Raw genomic sequence first — 20,199 nt, forward strand, 5'->3', positions numbered from 1 at the left:
GGTTGCTATTCCAGAGGGCATCACAGTTTTTCACAGGACTGTAGAAGCCCCAATGGCCTATGCCTGTCATGGCGAACATATAGCATGCGTGCCACAGATGGCACACAGAGCCATTTGTCAGGGCACACAAGGCGTTGCCCTGTCAGCTGGCCAGCGGGCATGTGCGTGCTAGCCAGCTGATTTCGGTCTTCTTTTGAGGCTTTTTTGCCCTCTGGAAGCTTCCCTAAAGCCTCCGCAGCGCGAAAAACCATCCCTATGGGCAAACCAGAAGTTCAGGAACAGACTTCTGATTTGCTTGTAGGATTGTTTTTTGTTCTCCGGAGCCTTCAGGAAAGCCTCCTGAAGGCTCTAGAGAGCAAAAAGCGACCCTACGAGCAAACCGGAAGTCACCATTCCCGAACTTCCAGGTTTGCTGTAGGTCCGTTTTTCGGCCTCTGGAAGCTTCAGGGAAGCTCCTGAAACCTCCAGAGGTTATCTGGGGGGCAGGGGGCTGTTTTCACCGTCCCCAGACTCCTAGAAAGCCTCTGGAGCCTGGGGAGGGTGAAAAAAACGCAGCAAAATCAGGTATTTGCTCACATAGCATTATGGGTGTGGCATGCTGGCGCATGACACACACACCCCGTCCTACCCCGCTTTTGGCACAGCAGCCAAAAAAGGTTCGCCATCACTGGCCTATGCTATTATGTACTCATCAGCAGCTATCTGCTTATTTATAGTATTTATAACCAAATGCTAAATGGTTATAAATTATTGTAATGCGACAGTTATTTTAAAACATTAGTTTGTATAGAAAGAAGGGCAGCTAATTCATCTGATATATCATAAAATATGTTATTTTCTCATATCTGCTTAAGTGACATGATTATTTTTGTATTCCTGGCAATGTGACTAGACTAGAATAGAATTGGTGATATTTAAATATTGGAGGTGCTCTGTCATCTGGCAACAGTATTTCTTACCTTTAAAAGGATATAATTTATATCCTATTGATATCATATACTTTGTTGGGGTTTAATCAGATTTTTTTATGATTTCACATAGAAATATATCCATTTATTCATATATATCATTCTGCATGTACAACAGTAGTGGAAATAAAAATCTCCAGTCCTTGGTACTCTCTGTGCTTGGTTGTTTTCTAACAGATGCTTCATTACCTGCATCAGGGTACAAATGAGTAAGAGGTTTGCTCTCTGTTTACATCCAATTGCTTGTTCTGCCAGTGTTGGTATTTTCTCATTGAAACTTCCTTGAGTACAATGTTGTTTTCTGCTTGATTATTTGCCTGGTATTGATTCCTGCTTAACTGCCTGTTGGCTACTGGAAAGCATGTGTTCTGATCTTTCTGTTTCCTTCTTAGAATTGTGTGTAATCTGTTTGCACACAATCTGCTTATCTGTATGTATCTATTGATGGTTGATTTTTCTGAATATGAAACTTCCAAGAATTTCACAGTGCTTTTGGGTTTACCTTGGTCCAGGATGCTCACAGTTGAAGCTAAGATTGAATCTGTCCATATGGAGTGAGATTAAGGAGTTTTCCTTGTGTCTTTTGACTGATAGTTGTGTTCATGGCTGCATAGTTTTCTACCTGTCTGACCTATATAGTGACTATTACAGTCCTTATTCTGAATGTTGTGGATAGCGTCTGTTTCTTTGTTTTTGGACTACTGTTTTTGTATACTTAAAATGATTTAGAGGCCATTTGTTTGTGTACGACAATGACACTGTGTAGTCTGTTAATTGTTTTGGGGATGTTTTTGATGTATGGTAATGTTAACCCATTTATAGTTCATAAAGTTATCTTTTTTATCATGATGGATACCTATCTGGTCAAGTAAAAAAACATTTTTCAAGGAAACAACCAAAATCAGAGAGCTGTAAGGGATCCACAACTTAGCCTAGCAACATATGTTCTCTTCTATAATAATCTCTACTTAAAGCTTGATAAAATGTGAAGGGTTTTGCAGCTTATTTTAAAAGGGAACAGTGTTGAACAGTATGTTCAGGGAGCACAGTGCAGTTTTAGGGATGATTCTTTGTAAAAATCCTCTTTTTAACCAAATGGAGGAAAGAAATAGGCATGATGCTTACTATCAATTTCTTTGGAAAATGAGCTAATTTCTGATATGAACATTTAAATGCAGTATATAGTTCTTGAGAGATCTTGAAAGCTCTTACAGAAAGAGTTAATGTTCGTATTTATCTAGAAGATTTCCTGTGTAGTAATTCAATCATGTTGGCCTGCTTTCAGACAATAATTCATTGTTACCAGAACACTAGAGTGAAATGACAAGTTAATAACTGCACTAATAATAATTTCACAACCTAACACTCCATCCCTTGCTCATATTCTCATTGTATCATCAGCTTTCTAATGAAATTTCTGGCATGGTTAATGCAGTTTGAGTTGGATTTTTTTAATGCTATGCAAGAGGATAGTGCATGCAGCAGCCAGATTATTGCATATCGTAGGGATTTGTTTTTATATCCTGTGTCTCTAATTCTATTATTTTTGTTTGATTATTGTTATCTCCAAGAGAGTAAATTGACTTCATTGTGAACCATTCCTCCTTTGCTGTTATTTTCCACCGTTGGAAGGAATTTCCCAATATCATTCTTGCTCCTTTTTCAATTTAATGATTCCCAAACTGTATCTTCATTTGCCAATGGCCTTTTAGACAGACTTCTTAATGTCAATTGTAAACAGATAACAGCTGTAGGAAAATGAATTTCAATGTGAGAATGCTTCGCTATGTAATATAGTGATGGAAATTTCCAACGCTGTTAAGATTCTTTGTATAAGTTTTTAAACTGTTCCTACTTTCTGAGGATGAAGGCTTCTCACAGTTACTGTTTAGCCTAATCTGTACCTTTGGGGGGGGGTTTTCTGTTCAGATGTACAACTTTGCTTTTCTTCACATTAAATTTCATTTTGTTGGATAGGGACCATTGTTCAAGTATGTCAAGATCCTTTTGCATCCTGAGTTTGCAAATTTGATGAGTTCTCCTTCTCCTCCTTCCTTCATCTAAGTCATTTACGAAGATATTGAAGAATACTGGCCCTGAGACAGAACCTTTGTCAGGGAAATTCTAACATCCCACTTTGATCTGGATGCTGGCATAGATATTTCCCCATTTGTTGGCAATAACTTTTATGAAACTGAATATATTTCCCTAAAGTTTGACATTATGAAAGTTACGCGCGTTTGGAAGGAAGTTCACAAAGTCCTTGCTAATTATTATGAATATCAAAACACAATGGAGACATCATGAAAATACTGTATTAAATCATGGATGAATATAAGAAGTAATAGTCTAGGTAGCAGGATTCTTACAAACATGTGTAACAAGAAAATAATCTTAACATACACATACATCAGGAGCCAATTTAGTGTAGTACACCAGATTAGAAATCAGCAGACCCTAAGTCTCACCTTAGCTGTGAAAGCCAACTGGGTGACCACTATCTCTGTCAACTGTAGAAAACAGACAGTGGCAAGCTACTTCCCCCCCCCCCAAAAAAAACAACCCAAAAACCCTTGCCAAGAAAACTGCAGGGACTTGCCAAAAACTCTCTAGGCATCAACACACCTAAAGAGTCCAAACTTCTCATACAGAATTTGATGTTTTGCAGGAATGAAGGGCAACGAAGTATGCAACAACAAAAAATTGAGAAGAACTCTTATGAATGAAGAATTCTTATTTGTATGTTTATGACATATAAATGGGAAAGCATTGTCACTACAAAGTTTCTTCACTGTGCTTGGGACAAACATGACTTGTCCAGATTCAAAGTTTATTTTGTATAATATTTTCCAAGAAAAACTGAGTGAAAGTAATGTCATGATTTCAGCCATAATTTTGAAATTAGGCAGGAAAATAGTTTGACTCTTTCTGAAATTCATTTAAACTGTAAACATGTCGCGTGAACATGCAAATGCGAATTTTTCATAAAGCTCTTCTCAACTTTTTGTTGTTGCCTACCCCGTTGTCCTTCATTCTCCTACATCAAAAACACCAAATTCTGTCAGAGACTATAAAACTAGGGCAAGTACTGGGAAACTTTGTAATATTTCATAAGTTCTCTATAAGAGAAAGCTGTCTTTGAAGATTGCTAGCCTCCAGGGAAGAGTACCTTCAAAGTAGGACAAAACAGACTTTGACTCTCTTTATTACATACTGGTTTCCCATGGCATTCTGTATCACGTTTTAGTGCTGCTGTGTCTATATATCAGCATTTTTCTCATCATCTCCCCCACTTCTCTTTGAGTTCTTGAACAGATCTTCTTTCACTACTATATGGAACATTTTGCCAGTGGTTTAGCTAGATTAATTATTGGTTAATTAGGGGACAGGTGTGGATTTGTTTTCTTTTTATCTCATTTATATTTACCATATTTTTGGAGTATAAGATGCACCTCCCCCCCCTAAAAGAGTGTGGAAATGTTGGTGCATCTTATACACCGAATGCAGCTATTTTTGGCCTCCCAAAGCCCCGTCCCCGCAAGAATTTTTTGCCTTCCCCTATACCCCCTCCCAAGAAGCACTCTGCAGGCTTCAGCAGGGCTGGAGAAAGGGAAAATGCCCCCGTTTGGGTGAAAAATGGACAAAAAATGGGCCATTTTAACCAAAAAAGGGGTGTTTTTGCCTTCCCCTTACCACCACCCCCAAAGCACTCTGCAGGCTTCAGCAGAGCTAGAGAAAAAGAAAATGCCAGTTTCAGTGAAAAACGGGGGCCTTTTTGCCTTACCCCAGCCCTGCTGAAGCCTGCAGAGTGCTCCTGGGGGCTGGAGAGAACAAAAACTTTTTTTCTTACTTACCTCTTCGAAATCTTGGTGCGTCTTATACACTGGTGCGTCTTACAGTTCGAAAAATGTGGTATATATTTATTTATACCCCGTCTTTATTATTTTTACAAATAACTCAATGTAGAAAACATAGCTAATACTGCTTCCTCCCATTTCCTCCAAAACAACATCCCAGTGGGGTGGGGTGGAATGAGAGAAAATGACTGGCCCAAGGTTGCTCAGCTGGCTTTCATGGCTAAGGTTGGATTTGAACTCAGTCTCCTAGTTTCTAGCCTAGTTCATTAACCACTACACCAGGAGTGCCAAACTCAAGGCCCATAGGGTGCTTAGATCTGGCCCATGAGGCCACCCTGGAAACAGCAAAGTGCCTCTATATTGCCACACAAGGCCTTCCTGAGCTCCATTTTCCCTGGCATAGGGTTGCAGGAGGCCATCCCAGCTGAAAACTGAGCTCAGGAGCCGGTTTTTGCTGGCAGAGCGCTTGGACCTCAGGCGTCACCAACACGAGTGATGTCAAAACCGGCCATGCCCATCCTGGCCCTCCGAGGTCAAACAAAATCTTGGTGCAGCCCTCAGTGAAATCAAGTTTGACACCACTGCACTAGACCAAACTAACTCATGAGAAAATATGCTTTAAAAGAAAAAGAAAAATATTTAATAACCTGTATCAGGCTTAAGGCTTTGATCCTCCAAATTCAAGAATTTTAAAATCAATTAGTATTATCGGGAAGGAAACAGAGGGCACATTTTACATCTGCACAGGATGGCCCATGCAACGTGAAATGTTTTAGATTGTCTCACTTTTCTTCCTCAGTTGCAAAAACTATATATTATTAAAATTCTTCTATATATGTGTAACATCAGGGTTGTGTGTGTGTTGAGACTATAGTTGGATCAATAGATTTGTTCATTTTATTCATTTTCTTTCGGACAAAGAGGAAAATTCCTTATCTTGGTAACAACAGAAATAGTGATTGGCATTTTCCTAGCTATGAATTCAAGAGTGTATGGTTTCATATAATAATATTTAAGTTTAAAATATATAAAGGCCACAAAGAATCGTAATTTGATCTAATGACTCTGATGCCAATATATGTCCTCTGTTCTTTTTTTAATTCTTTGCTTATTTTTTCCATATTAATTAAATAATTGGATTGAACAATCATTATTTTCTTGATATATTTATCTTTTTTGCCATTGCTTATTGAGCTATTATTGAGTACTTGAGAGACCGCCTCCTGCCGATTACCTCCCTAAATCGACCAATCAGATCGCACAGACTGGGCCTCCTCCGAATCCCATCTGCCAGTCAATGTCGACTGGCGACCACATGGAGGAGAGCCTTTTCTGTTGCTGCCCCGACCCTGTGGAACGAGCTCCCCATGGAGATCCGTACCCTCACCACTATCCAGACCTTCCGCGCAGCCCTCAAGATCTGGCTCTCCCAGCAGGCCTGGGGATAGGCTTCCAATTACCCGCCCGAGTGTTTGATTGCTGAATGAAAGTTGTGTTTTATCATTTTTTCTTTGTGCACATATTGTTTTGTTTTTGACCTTGCACCCCCCTCCCCTGTGGTTGTAAGCCGCCCTGAGTCCCCTCAGGGAAAAGGGCGGCATATAAATCCCAATAAACCTCTAAATCCCAATAAACCTCTATTGCTGTATGGAGGACTTGGTTTCTTAGCGTCACTGACAGCATAAGGACAGCCAACATATATCTACCTCCTCTATTGATCTGGTGATAGAGAGATTGCAACTAATTAATTTTCTTGCAAGAGGGTAACTGAGCTACTGAAAACTGTGAAACAACTATAGCTTTTTATATGGATTCAAATGTATTATGTATCTATACTTAAAGGAATACACATCTCTTTGATTGCCCACAATAGAATTTCTATACCTTTTCGTGTAAACTTTATACTATTGTAGCACTTTTCATTGAATATGAATTGTTTCTAAGTCCAGTTGTGGCCAATGATAGATATGCCAATTTATCTTTGATTTTTGTCATTTAATATTCACTGTTTCACTGTTTTCCAGGCAAGCACAAATGGTAAATTGTACCTGGCTGGCAGAATATATACTCTCTTCCAAGATCATCCATAATGTTGTGATGTGCTAATACCATGAAAAGTGCAAATGATTTCTCTGTCAGATCATGGAAGAATGAACATTTTTTAATGCAAGAGTATATAATCCGTAGCTTTGAGGTCATATCAGCATGTCAGGACCCTATTGTACCCTCTACAATGGATATGTTTGTTTCTTTGTTGCAAGACTGAGGGATTTTAAAATATCAAAGGGTACCTAAGTCTTTCAGAGGCTTAATGTCCCATTTTTACACCTTACATTGCTATGAAAAATCAGGCTGATATTTTGGTGCTCTGTGTGTGTATTTCAGTACAGAAATGCAATACTCAAAAGACAAAAATGTATTATCTTGGGCTAAAAAAAGTGCCTGTTCCCTTCAAAGAAACATTAAAAATGTAAAGCTAGTGTGCTGTATTGAGATCCTATACATTTCATATGAGATGGTGCATTTTAGCATTAAAATCTGTAAAAGAAAGAAGCTGAGACACTAAGTAGCATTATAGCAATTGGAAATGGAAAGCAGACCCATTAGTATACTGCCCTGAAATTAGAGCCCATTGCAGAACTTTGGTAAGCAGCTGACAAGGTTTTTCCCAATGAATAATTTGAAGCTGAGTTGTGTGAAATTTCACCATCTACTGGACCCAAGCCTGATTAAAATTATTACCTTCAAAATTATTTCCATAGTTTTCTGGACAACATAATGACAATTGTCATTCAAAAGCAGAAACATTTAATTTTTCAATAATGAGCCACAGGGTGGTGCAAAGCTATCATAACATGATGCCAACTGGGGAACTGTGGTTTCTCTTTTTTTTCAGTTCAAGGGCTTATATCAAGGGGACTCTAATATTTTCTATCTTCCTATGAATTTAAGAAAAAATAATAAAGGGGGGAAGGGTGGCATTTGTATTGCTTCTGTATTTGCTATATGCAATTGCAGTATATTCCCACAGATATAGGAATTGATATGTTAGGTCTACACATATGTAAAGAGACATAATGCTTGGGATTGTATGTGTACTGCTTTAATAGCAGTGTTAAAGCTCCACACTTAACATATAGTTACTATAGCAACTGAGGTTATAGCAACTGATGCTCCCTTAGCAACAGTGCCAGGAAATAATCCAGTACCAATTAAAAATAAACTGTTAGCTAGGGAAGTAGAAACAGCATTGGGAGAAGTAGGGATTTTTTCTTCTTCTTCTTCTTCTTCTTTTTTTTTTGTGTGTGTGAATTGGTTGGTTTTTCATTCTGAGACTTGGAGGACTGGCAGGACCAGGAAGAATAACCCTTTTTCTTTTGAACTTGGTAACTGACATTATTTTCTCAAACTGATAAGTTAGAAAGTATCTGCTTGGCATGAGCCTAAGCCTCCCTGAAAAGTACATTCTCTAGAGAGAAGTGAGGAGGTCTTCACTCCTCTCTATATGTCACATCATTGCACAGCTTTCTAGTCTTTATTAGCATACTGATTAAAGCCAGTAGCAATATAGGCTCCAGGGGAACTTCTTAATGTCTTGCAGAGATGCATAAACCTATATTAGAAAGGCAAACTTCTATTACTATATCATGAAAACTACCTCTTCCTCGCCTCATTCCTCTCCCCACCTTCTTCCCTGTTGCTATCTTTATAGCATATAAGCAAGCAAGGATTAATAGAGTGGGGGCTTTTAATGCAAAGGGAGGTACGTGTGATTGTTCTAAAAATTAACAAAAATACACTCTGTCTAGAGCAGGAGTGTCAAACTCACATCATCATGGCAGTGTCACGTGACATATTTGGACTCCCCCCCTTTGCTAAACCGGTTTGGGCGTGGCCAGACCCTGATGCATCCGGCCCGCGGGCCAGGAGTTTGACAGCCCTAGTCTAGTGTGTGGGTGTGGGCATGCATACTATGTCATATCAACATTTTTGCCTTCATTGTACACATTGGGGAAGTTCCTGGCTGAGTACTCATGGGGACTTTTTATTTTTATATGATGTGTAGAAAATACTTTACCAAAGTCAGAGACTAGTCACAGTATTGTCTTCTGTGTTACAAGTGTAACATTGTGTTACAACATTAAAACATCTTAGGATGTTTTAAAGAGCCAAAGTAGTGGGAAATCTATATACTACTAAAACTGTCCTGACTGTCACCTTTAACAGGACAAAAGTACATCATAGGTCAAAACTTATTCAGCCAAGGTATCTCAAATGGGCTAACCTACATGATATTAGGAGCTGTTGTATCAGTGGGAATGAAATTTTTGGAAATTGTTGCCATTTCAGTATTGTACTGTTGCTATTTTGCATCACCATCATGCTTCTATACTCATGTGATCCTCATTTGCAATGAGGAAGTTTGGGAAAAAGTCATGTGGCCATGACTGACAGACAGACCATGGCAAGGAATTTGAACTTTCATTCTCTGTTTAGGTGAGAAAATATATCTAAAAGGATGACCAATAGATCACAGGTTATCTAACAGTTTATAAAAGTGATTATTGTAGTCTAGATAATTGCTTGGGAATTAGAATTATATTGGAATCTCTAATTTTCTTCATTATAGCTGATAAATTGTATAAATTGTGTTAAAGAAAATCTATTGACATGATTGATTATTCTGTAGTGGTAGCTCCAAATTCTATTTGTTTTCATTTTGGTGAGTGAAAGCAAGTGAAAGAAAAGAGTATGGATAAAATAAGATTATTTTTTTTCTTAAAATGGCATACGATTAATGGAAAATGAAATACAAAATTATATCTTCTTGATCTTTCAATATATTTATGCCCTGCATATATATTGTCCTAAAACGTTTGGGAAGTTTTGCTTTATTTAACTGATATGTTTTTTTTAATTGTATTATAAGAAGTAATACATTTTATTATCTGTGTATATATTGTACTATCTATATAGTATTAACTAGAGATTATTAACTGATGTTTTAGGTAACAAACTTAGGGGAAATGTTTATATAAATATTAACTATGGTTTCTAAAAGATGGCTGTTAAGAAACATAAATTGCTTAAATTGTATATATACGGCTGAATATAGCATTGATAAAACAGCTGCAAAGTGCATTACATTATTTTGTTGTACAATAGCAATTTGTATCATAAGCTTAACGCAACCGTCTCCACTATAATTAATTGATCCATGCATTTCTCTCTCTCTTCTCCTCCATTACCCCACCTCCAAGTAACAAAGCTACAGGTCAGCAAATCAAAGCGGAGTATAGTTCTTGTGGCAAATAAGCCTATCCCTCTGAATTGCTCTGTCAAGTCTCAAACCAGCCCAGATTCTCATTTTGCAGTCCTGTGGTATGTTCATAGACCCTCAGACACAGATGGGAAGCTCATTCTGAAGACCACTCACAGCTCTGTATTTGAGTACGGCACTTACGCGGAAGAAGAAGGGCTAAAGGGAAGATTGCAGTTTGAGAGGTCACTCTCCGGAGGTCTCTTCAGTCTGACAGTGCAGAGGGCACAGGTCAGTGACAGCGGTAGCTACTATTGCCATGTGGAAGAGTGGCTGCTTAATCCTAACCATGCCTGGTATAAATTGGCAGAGGAGGTTTCTGGCCGGACTGAAGTCACTGTCAAGTTACCAGGTAATATTTCTCAAGGGCTAAGCAGACTATGCTTAAATAGATGGGAATGGAGGGGCTCTGAAATCTTTGCATGTAAATAGTGCTTGGTTTCTCTTTTTCCTTTCCTGATCATTTTTTGTTGTTGTTTATATGCCACCAACTCCAATATTGATTCATGGCAACTTCCAACAATTTAAAGGGATATTCTTATTTTCTACTGGCTGGAATTAAAAGTTTGAATGCCAAGCTTTTTACAGTAGACCAATGCATAGTTGACCAGTCCTGCCAAGTTTTGTCTTGTAATAAGTTCACTTTTCCTATCTCTCAATTTGTGGAATGCCAATCTATTAATTTATTTGTCTCTCCCTGATTCCATGGCAGCCTGCTATTTAATAAAACCACTCAGTAACAGCTTTCAGAAATGTCCTTGAATATAACAATCTAGGTTGCTGAATTTAGAAATAGAAGCATTTAGAAAACCTATATTTTTAACCCATTTCCTACATCACAGTATGTAGGGCACACAACCTACTGTCACTTAAAATATATGTGTATCAGAAAAACATAACAAAACTTGAAGTCTGGATACTTAGCACCTTCTAGCATATTGTAATTTCAGTTCCCAGAATTCCCCAAAGCCATGCTTGCTGGAGAATTCTGGGAGCTGCAGACAAAAATACAACTTGAGAATACCAGGTTTCAGATAGCTTTATAGTCATAAACAGAGGATTAGCTTATGAGGAGGAATAGAAGCAGGGAAACGTCCAATCCATGGGGAAAAAAACTTATTCAATTTAAAAACAAAAATTGTCATATGGGAGTTTATTGAAAGTTAGATGAAGATTACTAGTTCTAGGCATTACAGTGTGTGAGCTTTTGTTATATGCAATTGCTTTATAGAGATTTTATCACTACCAGTTGTTATTTAGAGGAATATTTTCTGCTGACACATGCATGTAGCAGGCCATAATATCTTAAATTTTTCAGTCTTATAGCCTCAAACATCCTTTGAACTTCAATGCTATTCAGTGCAACATGTAGAAAAAATGTGATCGTGTTATCCAAAAATCATATTGATAGCCAGTTAGCATTGTAGCAAATCACACTTAATAATTTAATTTTTTATGTAAGTTTTAATTTCTTTCTCGCTTGCTCTATGCAATTAAAGTACTCAATTTGACTAATAAACTCTAATAAATAAAAAAATACAAGTAACAATTATATAATTAAGATTATGGAATAGCACAATACTAAACAGAAATTATAAATTTATAAATTCTAAGGAAGTTATGTCCTAATAAAGACAAATATAAGGAAAGTTCTTAATCTCTGGTGGAATGCCTGCTGCTCCAAATTCTGACTGGTACATTTGTAATCCCTCAGTTTTATTAGTGGATGTTGTAGCTACAGCATTCCTATGTGCTATTGCATAAGAATCCATATTGCCTGCAGTATCTTTCCTATTGCATGGTGCACATATATATGTACACACATACATATACAAAAGCTTGCAGTATATATTGTATGTATGTGCTTTTCTGATGCTAAACTATGTGAAACAATGAATTTAATACAAAGTATCTTTATCAGTATGCATTGAATCCAACTGGGCAAAACTGTGCATCCTTTTCAACCAAGGTACCTATGTATCATAAATGAGCTAACTCTGTCATTGTTGAAAGCAGTAAGGAATCTGGAAAGAAAATATCTCTGAAACGATGACCCAATGGCTTGGTTATTTTTTAAGGAATATTTGAATCCAGGCCTCCCAGAATAGGCTTACCGGTGGCACCTAAATCAAATGACTACAGTGGATATAGAAAGTCTACACATCCGAGTAAAAATGCCAGGTTTTTGAGATGTAAAAAACCCGAAATAAATCAGATCAGAATTCTTTCCACCTTTAATATAACATATACTGTAAGCTGCAAATAATTTAATTGACAAACAAACTAAAATCTCTTTGGGGTGGGGGTGTTATTCCACAAATAACAATAAGAAACTTGAATCATGGGTTGTTCACACCTTCTTACTGTATAAGTAAGGATGTGGCTGAGAATTAGCTAATTACATTCAGATGGATGTTAAATAGTGAGTATACACAACTCATCAAATAAAATGACTCTGATCAAGCCCACACAAAGTTCAACTATTCTGTAGGATTTTTCTGACATTTACTCAGTTGCCTCTTACAGCAAAAGTCATGGTCTACAACGAGCTTACAAAACATCAAAGGTATCTTATTGTTGGAAGGTATCACTCAGAAGAAGGATACACAAAAATTACTAAGACATTGGCTATACCATGGGACACAGTGAAGACAACAATTAACAATGGAGAAAATATGGCACAACATTGACATTATCAAGAACTGGATGTCCAACCAAAATTTATGATCAAACAAGAATAAAACTGGTCTGAGAAGCTGCCAAGAGTCCTACAGCAACATTAAAGGACCTGCAGGAATTTCTGGCAAGTAATCTCCCTTATTCTTCATTCTGGGCTGTGGGGTAAGGTGTCAAGACAGAAGCCTTGTCTTATAAATAAAAACTTCCAAGCCCGGCTACATTTTGCAAAAATCTATGTCAAGTTTGACAAAAGAGCAAAATTTTGGTGCAAAAACAACACTGTGCATCACCAAAAGTACACCATGCCCACATTGAAGCATAGTGGTGGCAGCATTATGCTTTGGGGCTTCTTTTCTTTAAGTTGCAACTGGTGCTTTAGTTAAGATGGAATTATGAAGAGTTCCATATATTAATCCATTTCGGCACATAACCTTGAGGCCTCTGCTAAAAGGCTGAAGATGAAGGAGAATTTTCAACATGACTACAATCCAAAGCAATACCTCCAAATTAGCGAAAGAATGACTTCATCATAAGATTTGGAAAAGTTTTGGAATGGCGCAGCCTGAGCCTGGACCTGAATCCAATTGAAAATCTGTGGGAGAAACTGAAGAAAGCTGTACACAGGATACGGCCTTGCAAACCGATAGATTTGGAATGCTTTTGTAAGGAAGAGTGAGCAGAGATTCCCAAAGCAAGATGTGCTGTGCTCATAGGCTTCTACGCCTATGATTCACGTATGTCCTATGTTTTAACGAAGTATTAGTTTAAGAGTGTGCATCTTTATGCAACCATGTTATTGTACATTTTTATTGTTACTTTCTTCCCTTTAAAAGGTTTCGGTTTGTTTTTCAATTGAATTGTACAGCTTACGTGTTCTATTAAAGTTTGAAAGAATTCTGAAGTGATCTATCTTGGTCTGACGATGACATTTCAAAAAAATGGGCATTTTAACAGGGGTATGTAGACTTTCTATATTACCTGTGGTTACAGATAATACATAAAAACCATCACAGCAAAGTTGAATCTGTAGAATTGTAACTAAGGTTTGGGCTGGTCTTTTTCAGTTAATAATTATTTTCTTGTATTTTCCTAGATAATCTGTTGGAAGTCAACAAGAGCCAAAAGAACCTAACCATTTTAGAAAATGAATGGGTAACACTAGAGTGTCTAGTCACTAACCGGAGCAGTCAAGCTTCCCAGTTATCTGTGGAATGGTATGTGTGGAAATCTGGTGAGCCAGAGAAAGAAGCAGTTGTAAAGCTGACAAGGCAGGCCACTCTTTTATATGGAGAGTTAGCAACTCTAAATGGTTTGAAGAGCAGGCTGCACCTGGAAAGTCCTTTGCCAGGTCTATATCTTCTTACTATCCAGAACATGACAATGCAGGACAGCGGGACCTATGATTGTCGAGTGGAAGAGTGGCTGCTGAATCCTACGAATACCTGGTACAAAAGGGCAGAAGATCTGTCTGGGCTAACAACAGTTTTGGTGAAGAAGCCAGGTAAAGTATTTGTTTATTTGGAGAGTTGCTTCACAGATGGAGAAAGCAGCTTAATTTCTGCTCACTGCAAATTATTCTATGAACTGTCTGGTTGCCCTGAATTAACTTACATGGATTTTAGTCAGCACATAGATTGACCAGTTGACTTATATCCCTTTGCTATAATACTAAATTATCAGTCACTGATTTTAGCTAGTTAATAATGTGTCAGGCACAAGCAACCAAGCCAAACACCTGCAGAGTTCAAACTAACATCCTTATTATGTTCTACCCATAATAGAGGAATCTTTCCAGTCCAACAGCTTTCCCTTGGGAACAATTAGATAAAGCTCCAAGGAATTCAGGGAGGTTTGGTTCTGTCCCTTTTATGGTAGCGCAGTGAATCTAGACTAGGTCCTCACTTGTTCTCTCCTGCCTGTCAGGCTAGGTTTTTCCCAACATAACGTGAAGAAAAACTCCAAAAACTATTACGCTTTTATGCATTTCTCTTCTTTAGAGGGGGGGAAGGCTTCACACATGAAACCACCATCCCCCCGGGCCATCAAGATGGAAAGGTTGGGGACCGCTGCTCTAAAGAATAGGGCCAAGCCACAGAATGATAACACTGAAGATAATATTGTTGGATGAAAAGAAATTCCATCATGCTTGGATTCATCTTCCACCTCTGTATCTAGGGGAAAAAAATGAAACTTTAAGAAGAGAAAAGCAAAGAAAAATACGATGTTCAAAATTTTAAACTTTTGTCCCAAATTTTCTATCCTCATACTTAAAGATATAAAACAGAAAGAACTCTGTGTCACTACCAATTTAATGTTGCCTTAACTTGGACAGCTGTCATGAACTTTAAGGAATTGCTGAACGGTACAGTTTAGTTTAGTTTATTGTCATTGCACATGGTACAACAAAATTAAATGCCGTCTTCAGTGTACATTATAATTATAAAAATAAAAACACAAACATACGTCCTTTACTTTCTATATAATTGAAATTAAAAACCCAATATTGCACTATACAATAGAATCCAATATGGCTACTGCCCTGGAATAGAAGCTGTTTTTCAGCCTATTTGTCCTTGTTTTTATTATCCTGTACCGTCTGCCAGATGATAATAGTTCAGAAAAAAGGGTGCCCCGGATAAAATGGATCTTTAAAAATGTTTTTAACTTTCTTAAGGCAATGGGAGCTATAAAGCTACTCCAAAGAGGGGAGAAGGCAACCAGTGATCCTCTGGGCAATGACCTTAACCCTCTGGAGTGCTGTCCTATCTGCCACTGTGCAATTGGCAAACCATACACTCAGATGCAATAAGTTAAAATATTCTCTATGGTGCAGCGATAGAAGGTCATCAGCAGTTTTTCATTCATTTGTTGTTTCCTGAGAAGTCTCAAGTAGTATAATCTTTGCTGGGCCCTTTTGAACAGTGCTGCAATGTGAGTGCCCCAGATCAGGTCCTCTTTTATGATAACACCCAGAAACTTAAAACTGGCCACTTGCTCCACTCAGTCTCCATTGATAAGCAAGGGCTAGGTGTCTGGTCTATTCCTTCTGTAGTCCACTATAAGCTTCTTGGTCTTATTGGTGTTAAGGACCAAGTTATTGTCTCCACTCCATTTCATCTCAATAGGCAGACTCATCCCCCACCCCCGAGATTAGTCTCATCACTGTTATATCATCTGCACATTTAGTAATAGTATTACTAGTGTGAGTGGAAATACAGTCATGTACATAAAGAGTATAGAGTAAGGGACTCAACACGCAACCCTGGTTGCATTTATGGTAGATGATTTCTGCCTTGTATCTGAATAGCTGCCCAATCTTAATCCTGGCCCTTGAGCCTTACTAAGAGTATGAAATGTAGTTTGAAAAATAATATCCAGTATTACTATATTTAAATGGACTTTGGGTAAAGTTGCAACAGTCTTTTCCATTTAAAAATGCATATGAAATTTCTCTTCCCTTGTGTGTATGGATTTGAAGCTGACAAATTATTAAAAGATCTTAGTCTTGCGTATAAAGCAAGGAGACAAGGCAGCCCCCAAAATTAAATGATTGATTTCAAATGGAAAGTTTAACTGAACTTCTATTTTCTATGATGGAATCTTTTTATATTACACAAAATGAAAGCACAAAAGAAAAATTTAATAGATAATAAATGGATAACTTTTACACTCTAAATTAATACTTTATATTTCAATGCTTGTGATTTATATTAAAAAATGGAAGTGTGAAATTTTGTCTGTGGAATATGCCACTCAAATCAGTGTATTTGCTCTTAACAAATTTTACATAGACCTTCTGTGATTCCTCAAGATTTATGCCTATGAAATGTTTATAATATAGTTTCTAAATATCAGCAGACTGAATAAGAAAAGAGCTACAGTTCTTGTTGATGAGGATTTGCACTCTGAAAAACTTGCCAGCTCTTAAGAGAATGTGAAAATATTTGACATTCTTGCTAAAGAATTTTTTTCCCCAACTGTTCAGGATGGAGAAGGAAAATATATGGGTCTCTAGAGTAAAAATGCCTCCAGGCTATAATCATTGTGATGCTGCACACATTAGAGTTAAGCTTTTGGATTTTCTTTTTGGGCAAAATGTTTTCAGATGGCCTCTTAGCAGCATCCAGCGATATGAAGGAGAGTAATCTAAGGCAGAAACCTTATGACTTCTCCTGAGCTATATATAAATAGAAGGGGGAGGGGGGCATTGTTTTAGGACTTTAAAATTTCAGCAAGTTTTTTAACTCACTAGCAGAATGTAGAATCTAGATTCTGCTAGTGAGTTTAAAAACTTGTGGAAAACTGTCAAATTGGCGACCCATAGGCCGTATGCGTTATGCACAGGCCACACCCACCCCATCTCTGCAAGGGCAAAAATCATCACGATATGTCACATGACGTGATCGAGTTTAACACCCATAATCTAAATGGTCTTCTTGAACTTAGTTCTATTAATTTAGTTCTGTAAGTGTTGCCGCCTTCCCAATATTTCAATAACTACCGTGCTTGTTCTCTAATAAGCATCCTGAGAATGGATAAGTATCAGCTTGAAATTCCAAACTGCATTCTCAATTTTGTACTTTTTCTTTGGAAATCAATAATACCAGAAATCATTTTCATTCTTTTGTTGTACATTATCATCATTTGCTGGTAATTCTAGCTCTAAAATTTTCTTTTATGTCACATACCGTATTTTTCGGAGTATAAGATGCACCTCTTTTTTTCCCCAAAAAAGAGGCTGAAAATCTGGGTGTATCTTATACATCGAATACAGCATTTTTTGGCTCCCAAAGCCCCGCGCCCTTCACCAAAATGGCCGTGCATAGCCTTATGGAGGCTTTCAGAGAGCTCCTAGGGGCTGGGGAGGGCAGAAATGAGAGGGAGCTCAGTCTCCACGAGCACTCTATAAGCTCCATAAGGCTATGCCTGTAATTTTTTTGACAAAAAATGGACCCATTTTCGCAAAAAAAAAAAAAAAAACGGGCCATTATTTTCTCGTTTTTGCGGGGGCCATCCTCCCAGGAGCACTCTGCAAGCCCCCTCCCTCAAGGCTATTCGTGCCTCTTTTTTTGGAAAAAAACGAGTCTGTTTCCATGAAAAACATTTTGGGGAGATTTGCAGAGTGCAAAAACTTTTTTTCTTTCGGAAATCTCTTTAACTGATTGATGAGAAGTATATTCATCAAGTGCTGTGCCAGCAGAAACAAAGTCTTAGGTGCTGCAGATTGTCAGCGATTTCCTTCTCCAGCACATGGATAAATACACCTGGAAACATCTATCTATGTACCTACTCTCTCTCCCGGATTGTTGTTGGGGGCAATATGCTGACTCTGTAAACCGCTTAGAAAGGGCTGAAAGCCCTATGAAGCGGTATATAAGTCTAACTGCTACCTATGGTATTTCTCTCTCTCTCCCTCTATCTACCTACTCTCTCTCTCTCTCCCTACCTATCTACTGCATTTCTCTCTCTCTCCCCCTCTATCTATCTACATACCTACCTACCTACCTACTCTCTCCCTACCTATCTACTGTATTTCTCTCTCTCTCTCTACTTCTCTCTCTTTATCCCTCTACCTACTAACCTACCTACTCCCTCTCCCTATCAATCCATTGTATTTATCTCTATTTATCTCTTTCTATCCCTCTACCTATCTACACACTCTCTCGCTCTCCCTCCCTACCTACTATATTTCTCTCTCTTTCTCTCCCTCTCTATCCCTCTACCTACCTACCTACCTTTTTTTTTTTTTTTTTTTGCCTCTTCAAAACCTTGGTGCCTCTTATACTCCGGTGCGTTTTATACTCTGAAAAATAAGGTAATTGTTTCTCTTTATGGCTTCCTCTTATATAATTAGATAAGGGTGAAAAAGAAAATTTATGAAAGGATATTGTGGAATTCTTTGCCTCATTAAATGTTACCAGAAATCTTCCATTCCAGTCTTTGAGTAATCTTATTCCAGTCAGGACATTTTAAAAAGCCTGAATATGTTCTTCTTTGTCATATTTGCCTCATGGGCACATTCCATTGTCCAGCACTTGTTTTCTTAACACTCTCTTCCTTGATTATCTGAAAGTTGGCAGTACACCCTTGCAGCTTGTTCTTTACCATGCATTTTTTGATCTCCTGGTTTCTATGCCAAGAAGAGGAACATGTCTTTGCAGGCCAACCTAAATTCTGTGTCTCATTTCAGGTAAAATGTATTCTGAAGGGAGGGCCATTCAATCAAAAAATTCCAAATTTTCCTTTTCAGCATTGGCTCATGTTCTGTACAATTAGAGAAACTAATTGGCCTTTATATATCTTCAATATTTTCAGATGCCTCACTGCAAGTGGATGCAACAATAGCCAACCTCACAGTGCCGGAACAGGACCATTTCCATTTGGATTGCAACATTTTGTCACCTACCAGCCAGGATTCCCGTTTTGCTGTGACATGGTTCATCATGAAGAATAAAGACCGAAGTGGACAAACTGGTCACAAGAATGAAGAAGATAAAGAGGCCTTGTTAAGAGTGGGCCAGGATTTCGTCTTCAGCCGAGAGGCCAGCCCTTGGGAAGGGAGACTACGTTTTCAAAGACTTTCAGCCATGTTCTATCGACTGACTGTGTTGCAGGCAGCTACTTCTGATGCTGGCAATTACTCATGCCATGTGGAAGAGTGGCTACCTGATCCCAAGGGAGTATGGTACAAACTTACAGAAGAAGATTCTGGTCTTATAACTGTTTATGTGCAAGATACAGGTAAGATGATTCAGGTATTTAATGGATAGGAATGGGGCTTGTAAAAATTCAGTAAGAACATAGCTTGAGAATATTTTGAAGGATCTATATTAAATAAAATGTTTTCAGAATATTAGTTAATGAAAACAACGATTGTGTATCAGTTATTTCCAACCCAGTAAAGTCTGCCCATTTTTTCAATGTTGATTACAAGTAATGTATGCCATGCAGAATAAGCAATTAAGAAAAATAACTAAAAAATAACTAAATGATATATCCTAAAAATATGGGTGGAAGTTACAAGTTATGCTGGGTGTAATGTATGAGCAAATTACAAAATATTCAAAACTATGTCACTCTGGGTAATCTAAATGCGTTTTAGATTTTTTCTGAAACAAATTGAAGAAAATTAGCACTGCAGGAGTACTGCAGAACGATCTCTGGCACTACAGGTTTCTAGCATCGTTATACCTGTTGCATATTAATGGGAATAGTTACTTTTCTACATCAAAATGTCATGCAAATTGAGCATTTGCTAACTTAGAAGTTTCCCCGTTGTAATGCAGAGCTATGCAACTTAAGATCCAGGACTATGTACAGAATGCCAAAAGCATTAATTAAGACCAAACTTTTGTTTTGCCATCAAACTTAATTT

The 20,199-nt window shown here is 37.8% G+C and overlaps 1 protein-coding gene across 4 annotated transcripts in view; it reads left to right on the forward strand.

The window, feature by feature from the left end:
- IGSF3 (immunoglobulin superfamily member 3) overlaps positions 1 to 20,199 on the forward strand; it is a 103,019-nt gene that overhangs the window by 79,161 nt on the left and 3,659 nt on the right. For all 4 annotated transcript variants that reach the window (XM_087721490.1, XM_087721493.1, XM_087721491.1 and 1 more), the window contains 3 exons: positions 10,087 to 10,497; positions 13,918 to 14,325; positions 19,140 to 19,565. In XM_087721490.1, coding sequence (XP_087577616.1) covers positions 10,087 to 10,497; positions 13,918 to 14,325; positions 19,140 to 19,565 — 1,245 coding nt within the window. The remainder of the gene's footprint in view (positions 1 to 10,086; positions 10,498 to 13,917; positions 14,326 to 19,139; positions 19,566 to 20,199) is intronic.

Source organism: Thamnophis sirtalis, unplaced genomic scaffold (assembly GCF_051295495.1).
Source record: "Thamnophis sirtalis isolate CommonGarterSnake01/CBP01778 unplaced genomic scaffold, rThaSir2_p1.2 scaffold_8, whole genome shotgun sequence".
In the NCBI taxonomy this organism is placed as follows: domain Eukaryota; kingdom Metazoa; phylum Chordata; class Lepidosauria; order Squamata; family Natricidae; genus Thamnophis; species Thamnophis sirtalis.